We start from the raw sequence: 17,710 nt of genomic DNA, 5'->3' as shown, positions 1-17,710 counted from the left end.
GCTTTGGCAGTCAATTTAAGGAAAGTATTTTAATTAGAAATTTGCAGGCTTCAAGCAAGAGAGAAGAAAAGGATAAGTGAGCAGCGAGGGAGCAAGGAGCATAATGAGGGGCAACAGCTAGTTTCTTTGGCTGCAGAGAAACTTTTGGAAACCACCTGGTAGAGGTCAGTTGACAAACATCCATGAGAAATGGAAAAATTCCCCTCTCGTGTCACAAGACACCTGGAATATTTCACTTCCCTCAAACATGAAAATCCTCATTCAGCATGCTCATGAAATGCTTTAAAAGAAGTAACAACAATATTTAGAAATAATTCTGTGTTCTCACTTGGAATTCTTTTTGATACTCAGCAGATTTTGAAAACAAGAACTTTATACTGAAGGCCAGAGAGAATTTTTTAAAGTTCACATTAACGTTTAATTTCCTAATCAGTTTCTCTCTAAGGGTTAAAGGGAAAATCTACGTTGCTATATTTGATGCAAAATAGGCACATTTACAAACTCACACTAAAAAATGTCTGGCAGTTTCTCAAAAACCTAAACATAGTTCTCACATGACCTAGAAATTCTACTTCTAGGTATTGTACTCAAGAGAAAAACATGTGACCACACAAAAACTCATAGAAAAATTTTCATAGTAGCATCATTCATAATGGCCAAAAAACAGAAATAACCCAAATGTCCATCAGTGGATGAAAGAATGAATGAAATTTGGTATATCCATGCAACTGAAATTATTCACCAATAAAAAGGAATGAAGTACGGATACATGCTACAGCATAGCTAAGACTTGAAACATGTTGAAAGAAGCCAATCACTGAAAAACCCACATAATTGTATGATACCATTTATATGATATTTTCAGAACAGATAAATCTACAGAGACAGAAAGTGGATTCGTGGTTGAGTAGGGCTGAGAAGATTGGGAGGAAGTGTTGAGTGACTGCAAGTGGATACAGAGTTTCTTTTTTGGATGTTGAAAATGGACTGTGGTAATGGTTGCATAATTCCACAGATACGCTAAAAATCAATAAATTGTATACTTTAAATGGGTGGATTATATAGTACATGAATTATGTCTCAGTACCATTGTTCTTTAACCACACTAAAATATTTCCCTCAACATGAGATGAGAGCAAAAAGGGTCATCATGCTTTTTAAACACATTTTAAACATTTTTAAAGTTTTATTTCCACTTTCTGAATTTAAAAACAGCATGTGTATACATAAATAGCATTCCCATTCCATTGTCTCTCTCGGCTAGGACATGCTCAAACACCAGAAGGCATTCATGGATAAATGAACAAATGATTGGAAGAACACCCAGCAAAACCCTGAGAAGGCACCTTGGAAGGTTCTACAGAAAAAGAGTACTCACAGGAAGCCCTCGGGGTCCTCGGGGTCCCACTTCTCCTGGAGGCCCCTGTTGGCCCTATTATGAGGAAGGCAAGGAAAGAAAAAGTTAACACTCCCTAATTCTTTGCTCACTGATTGCAACAGGTTATAATATAAGGAAAGGTAACTCATGGCATCTTACCGGTTTGCCTGAATTCCCCAATTGACCAGGCTTCCCTGGAGCACCTGTGTTACCCTAAAGGTAAAGAGCAACATTCAGAGTAATTCAGACAGCAAGTAAGCATATCATCAACCTGTCTAGGCCAGACCAGGCATTTCTGACACCTAAATAGCATTAATTTCCCAATTTCACATTGCGAATTTGGGAAGATGTAGAATCTCTTTCTTAGTGGATACATTAAAAAGTTTTTCAGATTCAGGATAATGTTCTGTTATTCCCACAAGTATAGTAAAGGTGTCAAAAAGTCCAAAAGTGAAGGTCAAATGTCAAAAAAATGAAGGTCATTAGCCAGACAAGAATATGAGAAAAGTTTTCTTTCTTCACAATATTAATTATATGTGTCTTTCCTTTACCACTTCTGTCTCCAATACCTTTCTTTGAGCCCTTTTACCTGACACTGACACTATTAAAATTAAAAAGAATCCTGTGAACATGAGGAGTAAGAGGATGTGCTGTTGAGAAAAACCCTGCCAGCAAGCTCCAGGGAAAGCACATGTCTGGGATGTCATCTGCACCATCAGTCTCTCACAGTCTACTTATTAGGGAACATCTCTGCTCTTTAAAGATGCTGTGGACCCCTATAATTAGAGAGCTGTAGCCATATAACCTGGTAGTGACCAAATTCTACATTATTCACATTTTATCTATTTTATTCAAAGCTATGTCTTCTCCCTTTAATTTTTCTTTCACCTGTTGTTTTTAATTGTGACATAATTTCTATGGCTTAGTAACAATTTCCTTATTTTAAGCGGTAAAGAACAGTAACACTTTCTCTGTTTTCTACTGGCAAAGGATGACACTTTCAGGAAGAAAGTCTAATCAGCAACACTTTGTCAAAGTATTCTGTTTGCAGCTAGGAAAGAGAATAGCATTTGAAGCCATAAAGCCTTTTTCATTTCTCCTTAGAGTCAAAAATAAAAGTCAGGCTGGAAATACTAAAAATGATAAATAAAACACACTAACGAAAGAATAAAGAAATAGAGAAAAGTACTAATTAAAAAGGTTTAATCTTTTACCTTTTCACCAGCAACACCCTTTGCTCCAGGGATCCCAGGTACACCCTGAAAGAGCGCATACAGAACACGGGTTGAATCACTTCACCTGAGAATCTGCAGGTGCCGTGCTCACTTCATGCTGAGGGGCCAAGGGGATCGTGACAGCAGCAAAGCTTTAATGTGAGGGAGCTTCTCCCTAGTTCCCAAATTCTGAACAGTTTAGAAGGAATTGCTTCACTGTATCTGGCTTGTTAAATCTGAACACCCTTAGGCAAATCCTGCCTCTAAACTAAAGTTATTTTCAAGCATGAATTTCCAAATTATAATCCAGTACTATTTTCAGGTCAATGGGAGCTTCTACTACCAGCATGATTTGAGGTACAGAATAACAAAACAAGGACCTACCTACTGAATCGCTAACGCTTAAGTAGGAAAAAAAATGGCAGGAGAATGCTGGCTCTAACTAAAATTTGGTACTATTGGGAGTCCTAATGTTCTCTCACTGGTTATTTTGAAATGTCAGACAGATATCATAATAAATTGTGGCCAGTCCTCAAATCACCAAGTATCCCTTTGTAACCTTGAAACATGTGTCTCCAAGAATACATCTGTATAATCCACATTAGCCTCCAGCCACATCAATGCAGGGAAACACCAATTTGAATAATTCAAAATACCACACATCAAAAAAAAATGGTATCTTATATCTCACATTGTCCTATGAACATACTCTCAACCCTCTTATGGCTCAACTCTGCTAACAAGAACTTCAGAACTAGTTAAAAGTAGGAGGAAGTATATGACCCTGGCCCATAGCTCAGGGTTAGTGAAATAAGACAAATTGAGTGAACTAAAGATAGAAGATAAAATTGGAGCTTAGTATAGTTATTGGAGAAATAGCTAGTTATTCAGAAAAAAGTAGAAAATGTAAAACTGTAAAAATATAAAATTAAAGTATCATATATGTTCCCCAGAACTTATCAAATTATTTCTCCCTAAAATTCATATTTTCAAAATATGTACCCAAACGAATAAACATTTAAAGACTCAAATACTTACAGGTAACCCTTGCAATCCTGCATCACCAGGAGGCCCAGGTTTCCCTGGTTCACCCTGAAAAAAGAAGTTTGTATGCATCATTGGACTTGTATGAACTGCTTAATTTCTTTCAAGAAAGGAAAGGACACAGACCTTCTAAGTAGAAGGATAATCTCTACATCTGACCTTACATGCACTTTTATAATATGATCCAGTTCAGGGAGGGGGGAGGAGGACGATGGACTTAGGACATAAATTTAATCAAAATACACAGTTTCTTTCAGCGACTTTCATTAACAGGGCAATTTTACTGAGTTCCTAAAACCAAGTAAAGAAACATACTATTCTAATAGTATTTTCAGTTGACACTTGATTTAAAAATTAAAAGGAGGAGAAAAGCCAAAGCCAGCTAAATACATTTCCCAGTAATGTAGTAATGGAAATGCTGTGCTTGGTTGGCCAGGGCCACACAGCTACCTTTGTTCCAGGCATTCCAGGTATCCCATCACGGCCATCCACACCTGGCAAGCCCTACAGACACACAAAGAAACAGACTGTCTCTTAGAAATAGTCACAGCCTTCTTCCCTTCATTATTTTCTAAAGTTTTATTACAAGTTAATAATCACTTTGAAAAATGTGCTTGATAACTGTGGCTCAGGACATACCGTGTCTCCTTTGGACCCAGGGACACCAGGAATTCCTCTAGAACCTTGAGGTCCCTGCAGGGCAGAAAGGCAAGGATAGACAAGACATGCTCATTTATCACAATACTTAGGACACATCAAAGAGGTAAGCAGAATCAGAGGACACCAAAAAGCACCATGTTTACAGTGATTAACACTAATTTGAACTCACTCTATCTCCCTTGGGACCTGTTTCTCCTGGAGGTCCTCGCTGTCCTTGATCACCCTGTATGAAAATAAAATGTTGTTAATACAAGCAGAAGTCACTTATTGATAGACTTTTGAAATTATAAAACTCCATCCATATTACCTTACTACTGCTCTTTCAACCTTTGCTCTGACTTGGATGCCTAGCTCAAGAAACCTTTTTTATTTTTTATAATTTTTTTAATGTTTATTTGAGAAAGAGACAGTGTGAGCCAGGGAGGGATGGGGGTGGAGGGGGGGATACAGAGTCTAAAACAGGCTCCAGGCTCTGAGCTGTCAGCACACAGCCTGATGCGAGGTTCAAATTCACATACCATGAGATCATGACCTGAGCCGAAGTCGGACACTTAACCAACTGAGCCACTCGGGCGCCCCTCGAGAAATCTTTTTATAAAATTACATTGTCTTAAAAATTTATATTGCCATGGGGATAACTGAGACTTACGTGTCTTTTGATTTCATTTTAAATGCATAAAGCTTCTGTGTTCTTTGGATGTATAGGTATAACAAAATTAAGATCCATGCTGCAGATAACCTTGACATCAGTAACTATGTCTACATATCAGCTAAATGCATTGACTATCTTGCTGAATTGAGGTTTGGATCAGTTGCCAATCTTGTCTCCATATTATTTCATTCTCCAGGCAATGATAGGGGTTCCTGTCAAAATTATCTGGCTAATGTTGATTTATGGTATAGGCGGTAATAGAGGATGTGTCTTCCTAAAATACAGCTTTTGTTGAATTGCATAACCACTCTACAATCTCAAATGGCTTCCTATTGCTACTATATCAGTTCAAACTGCTAAGATTGGCATTAAAAGCACTCCATAATATGATCCTACCTCATCTATTCAATTTCATCTTCTCAGTAGAAACTTCCAATGCCAGACAGTAACAGCCCCTATGACAACACATACCCCCATCACCACCAACAGTGTTCTTTCTCACCTGTACTCTGCTGCCCATCCCCCCCAGAATGGCTTTCCAGGTCAACCTGCCTCTAAGATCCTCTTGCATGGATTACCTCCACCACATATTCTAGTGCTTGATCTTATAATGTACAACATAGTTACATTCTGTCTTTCCCACTGGGCCAAAGGAGTTTGATAGTTGGAGATTCTATTTTAATTATACCTTCTCTACTTTTTCTGTGATCAAAGTGGTTATTAATAGACGGCTTTGTATTTATTTCTAGAAAAGGTGTGAGGGAGCCCGTAATAATGACACATGTGCATGTGACAGTCAAAATATAGAATAATGAGGTCAGAAATCATAGAAAAGGAAAAGAATTATCCAAGCAACTGAAATATAGTAACAGATGGTTACTGTGACTCTAAGCATCCTGGCAACCAAAACAAAAGGAAAACACAACAAATGTAAAAACTCAACATTTTGACTTCACCTATAAGAAAAACAAAAATCCATACCAAGTCAAAAGAACATTCTCTTTGTCCAAGAAAGTGATGCTCATCATGATTAAAATTTGTTTAAATAAATATAAAAACTATTGCCCATTTTACTACTTTAATTATTCACATGTGGAAGACATGCGTGCACATGCACACACACACAGAGCAAATAATCTTGCCTGATCATTGCTAAAGAATCTGTCATTGGGTCTTGTAAAAGGAAAACTACTTACAGGTGCACCAGGGAGACCTTGAGGCCCAGGTTCTCCATCTAAGCCCCGAGCACCCTACAAAAAAAAAAAAAAAAAAAAGACAAGGAAATGAAATTAAGATCAGCCATTTAAATGTTTATTTATTTATTTTGAGATAGAGAGAGAGAGAGAGAGCAGGGGGAGAGAGAGAATCCCAAGTAGGCTCCACACTGTCAACGCAGGGCTCAATCCCACTAACTATGAGATCATGACCTGAGCTGAAAATCAAGTCAGACACTTAGCGGACTGAGCCACCCAGGCACCTCAAGATTACTCATTTATGTTAAAGGGCACATCAGTCTTTCTACAGAACTATAATAGCCAGATAAAAAAGGAGGTTTTGTGTTTGTAACATATACTGTATTCATCAGTGAACTCCAGGGATTTTTTTTTTAATGTTTATTTATTTTTGAGAGAAAGACAGAAACAGAGTGCCAGCGGGGAGGGGCAGAGAGAGAGGGTGACAGAGAATCCAAAGCAGGCTCTGAGTTGTCAGCACAGAGCCCAATGCAGGGCTTGAAGCCACAGACTGTGAGATCATGACCTCGCGTGACTGCTTAATCAACTGAGCCACCCAGGCACCCGTGGTGAGTGTTTAATCAGACACCTCAGATATGAAAACACTTAGTTTGCATCTTCTCATCCCACCCAAAGTACTTATGGCCAGTCTTTGATACCACTTTGGATATTTTAAGTTAACACTGTATCCATTCTTGATTGATGACATGAACTGAAAACACTGGTACCTCTTTAGAGAACTTGACAAACCTATTGAAGAGGTTTGGTACTCACCCTGCAGGCCTCTCAGAATTCTGATGGGAATTTGTTAGCGGTGAAGACCAAGGAGCCACCCAAAGAATAGTTGGCATGGACTCTGCTGCTGCTGCAGCTGTGGGTGGGATTCTGTGACACTGGATTTCCACCAAGATCCAGAATCAGAAGTCCAGCCATGCGGTTTAGAAGAACGAATTGTAATAAGGATTTGAGTATGCCCTCTTCCATCCTGGATGGACATTAGGTTCAGTTTATATGAAATAATTCATTTACTTCCTTCACAACAAACACCCTACCAAGTGACGGTGGCATAAAAACTACACAGCTTTAGAAATGTAATTGTCTTGAAATCAATTCTGACTTGGTTATATTGTACATGTCGCCTTCTTATTTAATTATAAGAATCAAACTGTGATTTTAAAACAAAAAAGGGGGGGGCGGTTAGTGCTTTCTGCATAGGCTACATGATAAAATACAACCCTCTTTAAATCTTTTTCTCATCTGCTAAGTGAATGAGAAGGCAGAAGGGCCACTGGAGTCCACAGGCCATCTCCTAATGAAAAGGGTTGAGGTAAGGAGATGATAAAATAAATAGAAAACAGTCCAAAGAGTATTGCATGGATGTCAGCCCAAGAAAACCAGGTGGACAGCGTCTGTAGTATTAAGAGTCAGAAAACCTTTGATAGAAGGTTCAGAAAAGAGAGAATCAAATAAAGGACACAACCGAAGCAGAGGCACCACAGAGCCTTGAAATTCTTTGATCCCTAAAAACTAGAACAGAGCAGAAAGCAGTCTACGTTCACCAGGGAAGGAGAGATTTGGAAGACCCGAAAAAGACCTTGAATTCATCATTCACCCCGCGTGGTGAGAGCGGAGCCCGGCCTTTGCATTATAGAAATGGCTGTGATGCACTCACTCTCTCTCTTATTGCTGTTCAGCACAAGCTGAGACCCAAAATGCTGTTACTAGGCAACCACACCAGGGGTCTGAGTTCATGAGAAGAGCTTGCTTTTTTTTTTTTTTATGGAAAGCAATTTGACAGAACTCAGAGGAAATGAGAAATTTTGAAAAATGCCAAGTAAAAAACATGCCTCAAATAAAGAGCATATCAAGAACAGTAATTGGTTTCAAAGTGTGGGGTCACATATTTTAGATGATTTAAACCCAGAAAAAGCGAAGGCCTAGGTATCAGCAACTTCAAAACAAATGGGATGTATTACTTAATAACAGAAGAGATACACACAGAATGTTACTTAAGGTAACATGAATATAGAAATATGAAATATGTTTTTTAAAATACAGTGTTTTTAGAAAAGAAATATTCTAGAGGAAATGGAAGAGTAAAACAGGCAGAATGAGAATACCCAAAAGGGACAGCAAGGCTGAAAAAAAAAGAGTCACAAAATAATTCCTTCAATTTCCAAAAATATGCATTTCTTTTAAAAAATTTAGTTTTATTTTTTTGAGCACCTACAATGTGCAAGTTAGTCCCACTTAGCGGTTAATAAAAGTCCTGTGCTTCTGTGTGAAATGACACAAATTAGCTCTAGAGGTTCTAAAGAGAAAGAGGTGAGGGTCAGAAGTGGTGGTAGGCAAAGTGCTTTTCTTTTTCCAAGCCCACAAAGTGGCTTTTCTAACATACTCTGTAAGTAGTAACCATTTTCTGAAAATCTGATAGAGAAGGTAGACACACCCCTACACACACTCACATACACACACAGTGAGAAAGACATTTCTGAACACAGCATGAATGTTCAAGTTCCCATTGTTTTCATTCACGATACTCAGCCAAGCCCTCCCTAGCCCCATCCTCCACCAGTAGGAGCATGTCTTCCAGGTAGGTCTGGCATCCTTCTGATGTCACTATCTCCTCCCTGAGCCCTCCCAGTTCCCTGATCAAGAGTAACCACTCCTTCATCTTCACTCCCTCAAACCACTTGCCCTCAAATTTATGGGTCTCTTGTATACATTGTAGTTAGCTATCTACTCACTCGTTTCTCCCAATAAATAACAAATTTGAAGTCCTTATTACTTGTTGAATCTCCCCAGCATCTCGCAGTGCCTTGCTATGGAAATGGTAGGAGAATCTGGTCTTTGCAACTGGGCTAAGGACAGATTCGAAAACTCCAGCCACAAGTATAGGATTCCTGTTGAAGGCAGAGCTCAGCAATCCACCTAGCAGAGAGCCACAGATGGCCCCAGTGTCCTTAGGGATATCCTGCCTTCTCTTACCTCTCCCTTCCTTCCATTCCTTCCTTGTCTTTGCTTTGATTTCCAGGTATTGTGTCAGTGCTCTCAGTATTAACTATTGATAATGATAAAGAGATAAAATGTAACAGCCCTGCTTACTTCTATTTACTCGAGATAATTTAAAATATATAATACATAAGTATCATATGTACTCTTTTCTATCATCTATGTTTATAACAGAAATGTGAAAACCTAACTAAACATCCACAAAGCAAATAAAAAATAAAAAATGATGTTGCTTGGGTGCCTGGGTGGCTCAGTCGGTCAAGCGTCAGACTTCAGCTCAGGTCATGACCTTGTGGTTTGAGGGTTCGAGCCCTGCATCAGGCTCTGTGCTGACAGCTCAGAGCCTGGAGCCTGCTTCAGACTCTGTGTCTCCCTCTTTCTCTGCCCTTCCCCCGGTTTCTCTCTCTCTCTCTCAAAAATAAACCTTAAAAATTTTTTTTAATGTTGCTAAAAATATTTTTAAGTGGCAAAAAACTCAAATATTTACACATTTGATTATCATATCATCATCATCATCATCATCATCATCATCATCATCATCTTACTTTTTCCCCTTTGGCCCCAACTATGCCAGTGATGCCTCTTAATCCTTGAGCTCCCTGGAAATATAAAAACAACAGTGAATTGCTTTAGTTGAAGCACACACTTGTTTGTTTCTCTCATCACAAAAGCTGATCCAAAAGGATGTTAACATAACCAAAGGTAACAAGAAACAGTGACATTATATAAACAAATATTTCTAGTTTAGAGAGAAAATCCAAGGAGAATTATTCTGATGGCAAAAGAATTTTAAAATTCTGAAGACATATGCATACCTGGAGTTGGAGCAATTACTGATGACAAAAAAGAAACATCACTGCATAAGAGAACTACAATCATGTATTAGATTTATCTTTTAACTCAGGTAGAGAATACACTGCCATTTCTACCTCCTTAATGGTTTGTAAGTTGGTTACATGTAAGATGGTTGTGATTTTAAACTTTGGAATAATTTTTCCCCACCAGTGTATGCTATCAAAGGCAATTAGGTTTCTAGACTAGCCCACAAAAGCTTATAACCTGTAAATGGAGCTAAAGTCTTTACTAACCAGTAGGGGTCACTATTTGTTACACCATCTCCATGATAGAGGCACTCTATCTTGGGGCAGTAAGAATCCATCTCACTTCATCCCAGGCAAAGGAGTGGGTAATTCTAAAAGTAAGGATATGAGTGTGATTTCCAGAATCTTTTCTAATACTAAAATGCCACCATTCTCAATTCTCTGGTCACAGCAGCAGGGCCCCAGGAGTGGATCCTGTAAAGAGTGGGCCTGGGTGTTCTCTTGGGAGAAGCAGGAGATAGATGCTCTTTCAGGAAAGTGGAAAAGCCACTTCTGAGCAATTTGCTAACTGTCCACTATAACTGGCCTACAATAAGGTAGCTCCAGGCCAGTCATTCTCTTGTGTTCTCACTTAGAGAAAACGGGGCACTTCAGCGGCCAACCCTTCATCCAGACAAGTGACAAATTCTATGCAGACTAGTTAGGAATGACCTGCTAGAACATGTAAGATGTAATATGTAACATGATCCAGCTTAGAATAACCACTTGGGATGTAAACCACTTGAGATGTGGCCATTTCAGATTAAAACTGCTCTTTCTGAAGGTAGTTCCACAAAATGAATTCCAAAAATATTTGAGCCAATGGCAGTGACATCAGAATGCCATGTATTGTCTCCCAAGGTGATGACTTGGTAGGGCAGAGCTCATGTATACATGTTCCAAAGAGCATATTTTTAAAAAATCTGTTCATTACTTTATAGATGTACATTTAAAAAGTGAAAATCTGTGAGTTTTACAGAAACATTTTGGCAAACCCACTCCCAAACACCAGAAGGTCAGCAAGTGCTAACAATATCACCCATGCTTGAGCCATGCAGCACCCAACAGATATCCTTAATCCATGAAAATACTTTTAAATGCTGCTTGCAAAATCCTGTTCTGAGGATTTGGGGGAATGGCTTTAAAAATAACTCCAATTCCCCACCAGATTTTCATCAGATCAAAAACAAAAAACAAAAAACAAAAAACATATGTCTCTTACACTACTTATTTCCATCTTCCTCCTGTAAAATAAAGTCCATCTCCTTCTTGTCTCCTATCAAAGGCTCAGGGAAGACAAGCTTCTGGAGTAAGCCCCTTGTACTCCTCCAGGTTTCCTTAAAGTTCTTATGTGGCTTAAAAGCAGAGGCCATTTCTTACAAATGTGCAGACTTCCTTCCTTTAGCTGGAATTTCCTTAAGCTCTGGGTAAGCACTAATCGGCACAACTCCCTGAACTCTTTCATAAATGGCCAGTTGTTTGGGGAATAGCAGAGCAGGGCAAGGAAGGGTGGTGGCCCCATGTTTGTCCTCCCTAACTCTTTAGTTTCTGAGAATAGGACCTGAGTCTGTGCTTTACATAGTAAAGACCGTGGCTAGCTGCATTTCAATCAATATTCAGAAATTATTATTTCCATAATTGTTACTACTCATCCTGACAAGAAAAAAAGTGTAACAAGTCTACTTTCATATACAAAAGTAATGTAAATTTTGATGTCCCAAACACTTTAAATTGACATATGTCAATGCCCCAGATTACTTCACTGTGCATTTAATTGTAGCAATCTGCCAAAGCACAAGGGACCAACTTTTTATTTTAAAAAAACATGATTACAAGGAATTAAGAATGTTCTAATTATAATGATTACATGCTGGCATAAGGTACATCAAATCCAGTCGATGACCTACCTGCTACAGATTCAGCGTACCTGAATTTTTCCGTATCATATGATAGCACCATAGAAACACATATATCATCCTCTTGTGTTCAATATTTGCTTTCAGATAGCCTAGCCCTGCAATCTAGTAAATAAATGTATGTAATTATAGGTACATTTTGTTTTGTTAAAATGGTGCTTGAATGTATAATGGGGATCCTTTCCTATTTCAAAAAAATGGTAAATTCCCAGTGCTGGCTTGGTGGAAAAATACAGAATACCATGTTCATATAATACTATTAATTCAAATGCTAAACATGAAATATTCCAAAAGTCATGAAAAAAGAATATTTGCATATCCTAAATATTTTTAAACAATACTTTACTGGAGGTCCTTGAGCTCCGACTTCTCCCTGTTCCCCCTGGTCACCTTCTTCACCCTAAGAAACAACAGAAAGCACTCCAAATGTTATTGCAGCAAATGAGCATAGATACATATAGGCTCGTTGTAACTCAGCACATTTTAAATTCATTTGGCATCCCCTGAGTTATGCTACTGTACTTTCTTAAATTAGTTTACACGAATAATCCATATTAATTGTGTAACATTCAGAAAATACAGAGAACTATACAAATAAAGTCACCCAAATCCCACTTTTCAACTATAAATACCTGTAACATCTTAGATGCTTCTCTAAAAAAGGGTGGGGGTGGGAGAGGAAATGACGGAGAGAGAATATGCATACATTCATGTTCCAAGTGTGTATTGTGTGTATGGGGGTGTATTTTTAGGAAAATATGATCATGCTATGCAAACTTTTCCATAAACTACAACATTATTTAATTGTAATTTTCTTTTTTTTTTTAATTTATTTATTTTGAGAGAGAGAGCAGTGGAGGGGCAGAGCGAAAGGGAGAGAGAAAATCTGAAACAGGCTTCGTGCTGTCAGCACAAAGCCCAACGTGGGGCTCGAACTCACGAACTGTGAGATCATGACCTGAGCCGAAATCAAGAGTCAGACACTTAACTGACTAAGCCATCCAGGCACCCCCAAATTGTGATTTTCATTTTAAACTTTTCTTATTATAATTTTGCTGCCATATACAATTTTTTAAAGTATTTAAATCACTCTTTTCATGGCTTCTACCTTTGATGTCACCCATTGAAAAGCTTTCTCCACCCCAAAAATACATAAATATTCATCTGTATTTTTCCTCTATGTTGTTTCATAGTTTAATTTCTTACATAGAAATCTTTAATTGGTTTAATGTAAAATGTAAGATAGAAATCTGTCATTTTCTTTTTTCCTGGTAATTGGCCACTCTCTCTAATATCATTTATTGAAGGATATCTCCGCACAGATATCTCTCCCCACAGGCTGGAAAATTCTTCCTTAACATACTAAATTGTTAAATACACTTGTTTTTTCTGATCTGTTTTTTCTGCTTTTCTGATCTGTTGTATGATGTTGCCAATACCACAACATTTTAATTATTGCAATTTCATAATACATTTTAATCTCAGACAGAATTCCTTTACCTTTATTTTTCATCAATAGTTACTCTTTTTCAGTTTTTCCTACATGCTTACTCTTTCAGATGAACTTTAGAATTATTCAGAAGATCTTCACAAAAATACTGCCTGCTTTGTATTAGGGCTGCATTAAATTAAGAAATTAATATGGAAAGAATTAGAATCTTTACAATATTGAGCCTTTCTATCTTAGAACTGAGTGTATCTATTTAATCAAATCTTTTTCTTTCAATCAATAAAGTTTTGTTCTTCATGTTCGTCTTGAATATTTAAGTTTGTTCTAAGGTATCTTGACTATTTGGTAGCAATTGCCAATGGAATCTTCTTCCATTTTGTTTTCTAACTAATTATTATTTTGACTTTTTGATACTAACCTTATAACCTCTGATATACTTTAAAATGTTAGTATATTCTGAAGAGAAATTCAACTGCTGTTTCTTATAGAAAGATTACTTTATTGACTCTGAGAAAAAATTTACTTTTCCCTCTGACAAAGGTTTTATTTTTTACAATAAGTATACTGCCCTACATTTCCTGTGGTAATGGATATCTCTAATTGTAAAATTAATCATGAGAAAAATTTTCCATTTTTAATATTATGTACATAATATTAGATAAAAATCAGTTTCTGTTGTTTCTTTATTACATGTTTCAGTTCACCCATGTTCTTGCTCTACAGACCATACCTTAAAGAGATTTTCACACACACATATACACACAGAAATATAGCAAATTGAATAGCAATATTAATATAGAAACTTTGGACATATAATACAAAGAACTAAGTTATGCCTAGATCATTTATACTTGATTTTTGAAAGAATTATGAGGGTATTACATAGTGGTTTTAGTCTCATAGTTATATTCAGATTATATTCCATAAGAATATATAATTGATGGCAAAGAGAGGCTGTCCCAATGGGAAAGCCAGTGAATTAGCTATTGGAGTGGGTAATCAACACATGCATACATTTAAATGCTACTTATATTTCCCTACCTATCAAAACAACAGTGACTCATATGTGCACAGTAAGTTTCCATTAGCAAGGTTTGGGATATTTTCCCACAGATTCCTGATAAACCTTGGACTAATACAATTGGTTTAAATATTTCACCAGCAGATGAATAGCACACAACTAATCAATAACCCTGACATTAAATGACAAATTTAGGAACAGCAATTTATTATCATTTTACAGAAAGATTTTTGACTATTCATTTCTATATTTATCAACAAATTTTAAAATCTTTATTAACTAATTTGTAAATTCAAGGCAGAGTTGTGAATCCACTTTAAGTTTACAGTTCAGTGCATCTATTACCCTTTCAAGGTTCATTCTTTAATGAGCTATTGTCTTCCTATCTTTATATGTAAGTTTTTAAAGACACCCACTGAGAGATGTAAGTGACAAAACAAGTGAAATAAATTAAAGGAGTTTTCAACACCTACCAATAAAATTTTGGCCAGTTATTTCACACACCAAAACAGTTTTCAGGTTCCCCATTGAAAACCAAGCCATATTTGAGAGTCTGGATAACTGACTTGTATAGGTATCAAAACTACTGGTTTCTGGGGAAGAGGAGGAAAATACTCTGACTGACAGCTCCATCCGCAAAGCCCATGGGACAGGGTTGTAAAAATTCCACAAAGAAAAGGGGCCACCAAAAGAAGGAAGAAGGTATGGATGGCATCAAAAATAACAGAAGTCTACTATATCTGCTTTACTACATGTATTGTTACCTCATGAAAACCTTTTGGTGCACTGTAATATTCTTACACGCCTTTTCTTTGGTGGTTAGATAATATTCTATTATATGGACATGCCATACTTAATTTAGCCAGTCTCCGTGGTTGGACATATTTTTTTTTCATTTCTATGCCCCTGGCACTTAGAATAAACCCTGGCACACAGCAGGAACTTAATAAATAATTGTTGGATTTTTTTAGTTGTGAATTTTAAGATTTAATGGAGGAATGAGCATGCAGAAAAATTTCTGAAGTACTCAGTTTTTTTCTTGCTCCAATTTGACATTAACCCAGCTGTTACATTCCAGATAAATAAAATGCCTTAATTACTCAGTGCCTAAGCAATAAAAGACTTTAAAAATAAATGACCAAACTGTAATAAGGAACAGAAAATGGGCTTACTTATCCTGATTATCTGAGGTTGCTCAACAGACTGATTTTAGCTAAAGAGTTCAAGGATATTAATGCCTGATGATATTAATAAATTGCCTCTCCAGCTCCTCCAAAGAAAAAGACTAATTTTCTGCCTCCACCCCATTAAGGTGTAGAAGGACATAGTCTACAAAGTCTAGAAAACCCGCATGAATAAGAACAGTTTGACTTTGTAAAACATTACACAATTAACAGGGACAAAACTTTTATTAAGCAGAAAGTCAAATTCTTAGACACTTAAAGGCAATTGACATTAGTGGATTAAAAAAAAGCAAGTAAGTCACCTTACTTTAAATTTCTATGTTGGTTTTTCTGCAGGGCATGCGAGCCCCAATGTAGGCTGTGCTGTGGATGCCATGTTTCTATCCAGACAATAACAGAAGTCCTATCACTAACTCCCATATTACTCAACATCTAAATTCTATTGAAATGAAGTCAGAAACAAATTATTTCAGAACTTAAGATGAGACGCCATGAGCTATCAACTTCCTGTTTGCTCGTGTCAGCAACACTCATCATAAAATTTTACACATGTCATAAAATTTTGTTAACTGGAGTGGGAAAACTAGCTGAATAATGTTTGACTATCAAAAGCATCAAGGAAAAAAGCTGAGTGTGATTGATTTCAAAAGAAAAGCAAGGGGTAGCAACACAGGAAAGAATACAATGTATGGCGAGTTACTGTTTTTTACAATTGAACAACATTAGAATATTATACTTAGAATATTAATGCATCTGCTGAAAACTTGTCAATCATCATTTGAAAAGGAAGGATAAAATATGCTTTATTATTCCCTATAATTTCTTGTAATAAAAGTAATCACTTCCTCCTAATCACAACTTACCCACTATATATTCATTTTCCTTACCTTGTGACCTTGTCTTCCAGGTTCACCAATTTCTCCTTTAGCCCCTTTATGACCCTAAAAATGCATAATTAACTAATTAATTAATTAATTTAAAAATAACTGTATTGGGTTTGTTACGGAAACTGGTCAGAAGGCTCATAAAGTGATCTTGCTTCCCTAAATCTGTGTCAGTTTCTGCTACACAGAAAAAGGTTACGTCACAAGGAAAATGACTACCTTAAATGACCTTAATACTGCCATGTGTATTACATGACTGTTGTAGATGATAAATATAAGTTTTAGTTAATAGAAAAACACTGTTCTAGAATAGCAAAAGCTTTATTCTCTGGTTCAGCAACATGATATATTGCTGGCCATTCCCTAGATCCCTCTATCCTAAACATCCTTTCATAGTTGGGGTAAGAGCATTAAGTCTTCTCCAACATCAGTAACTTTTTTCCCAAAGATGACCCAGCTCAGCTGGCTATCTCCTGCTCTCTCGATGCTGCTCTGAAAACCCTTCTGCCTCCTCTGTACCTTCATAGAGGTGGAAGGGATCTCCCCAGATGCACAACTGCCACCTCTTCTTGTACACAATTTTAGATGCAAAGGGAAAGCTATTAAGGGCAGTCAGTGAAAGCTGCAGAGCATGAGAAGAAAATCTCCTATCTCTTCCTGTCTGGCCACCTGTTCTAAGCATATGTGTGCTTTTGGTGGTAACATGAGGCAAATGGGAAATGAACATTCCAAAATTAAGTACATCAGAGCTTTCACTCTCAAAGCCACTCTCATTCCAAGAGTGTAGGTCTTCGTGAAAAATAAGACACCAGTCCAGGACCAAATCTTTTGTAGTTGTGGGAACCCATTAAAACTAACCTTAGAGAAAAGGATGACTGGAAAAGCAGTGCCCTGGGGCCTTTCAGATCATAGCACAACTCCATTGGTCTGGAATTTTCAAAATAATTTCAGACTCATAGACTGGAGAAAATCCCACCTAACCCCAACATTTAATATTTTTTTATTTTTATGGTGAATTTTGAAGTAACTATGATATAGAGTGAGAGAAAACATTTTTGGGAAGTCTTTTTTCTTGCCTATTATGCACAGTATTCCCTATATTTTCTTAACCAAAATAGTTTCAAATACATTATGTGTGCAGTTACCCCCAATCTTCCTCAATAGGAAGCAAACTTCTCTACATTCATTTGATGTTATAGAGTC

The 17,710-nt window shown here is 37.1% G+C and overlaps 1 protein-coding gene and 1 long non-coding RNA gene across 4 annotated transcripts in view; one reads left to right on the top strand and one right to left on the bottom strand.

The window, feature by feature from the left end:
- COL9A1 (collagen type IX alpha 1 chain) overlaps positions 1-17,710 on the bottom strand; it is an 87,416-nt gene that overhangs the window by 32,360 nt on the left and 37,346 nt on the right. The window contains exons 18-28 of the mRNA XM_053222609.1: positions 16,511-16,564; positions 12,315-12,368; positions 9,738-9,791; positions 6,145-6,198; positions 4,466-4,519; positions 4,276-4,329; positions 4,087-4,140; positions 3,631-3,684; positions 2,593-2,637; positions 1,538-1,591; positions 1,379-1,432 (exon numbers count right to left, since the gene is read on the bottom strand). Coding sequence (XP_053078584.1) covers positions 1,379-1,432; positions 1,538-1,591; positions 2,593-2,637; positions 3,631-3,684; positions 4,087-4,140; positions 4,276-4,329; positions 4,466-4,519; positions 6,145-6,198; positions 9,738-9,791; positions 12,315-12,368; positions 16,511-16,564 — 585 coding nt within the window. The remainder of the gene's footprint in view (positions 1-1,378; positions 1,433-1,537; positions 1,592-2,592; positions 2,638-3,630; positions 3,685-4,086; positions 4,141-4,275; positions 4,330-4,465; positions 4,520-6,144; positions 6,199-9,737; positions 9,792-12,314; positions 12,369-16,510; positions 16,565-17,710) is intronic.
- Positions 1-17,710, top strand: part of LOC128315605 (uncharacterized) — a 48,542-nt gene that overhangs the window by 28,321 nt on the left and 2,511 nt on the right. The window contains exon 4 of one of the 3 annotated variants that reach the window (XR_008298535.1): positions 15,960-16,536. The exons of 1 other annotated variant lie outside the window; for it this stretch is intronic. This is a non-coding gene — a long non-coding RNA (uncharacterized LOC128315605). Of the gene's footprint in view, positions 1-1,264; positions 3,826-15,959; positions 16,537-17,710 lie in introns of those variants that run through there. One more of the 3 variants, XR_008298537.1, reaches the window with a different exon arrangement.

The sequence above is a fragment of the Acinonyx jubatus genome, chromosome B2 (genome assembly GCF_027475565.1).
Source record: "Acinonyx jubatus isolate Ajub_Pintada_27869175 chromosome B2, VMU_Ajub_asm_v1.0, whole genome shotgun sequence".
Lineage (NCBI taxonomy): Eukaryota > Metazoa > Chordata > Mammalia > Carnivora > Felidae > Acinonyx > Acinonyx jubatus.
Note: the sequence above shows the minus strand (reverse complement) of the source record. Positions and strands in the feature narration are given on the sequence as shown.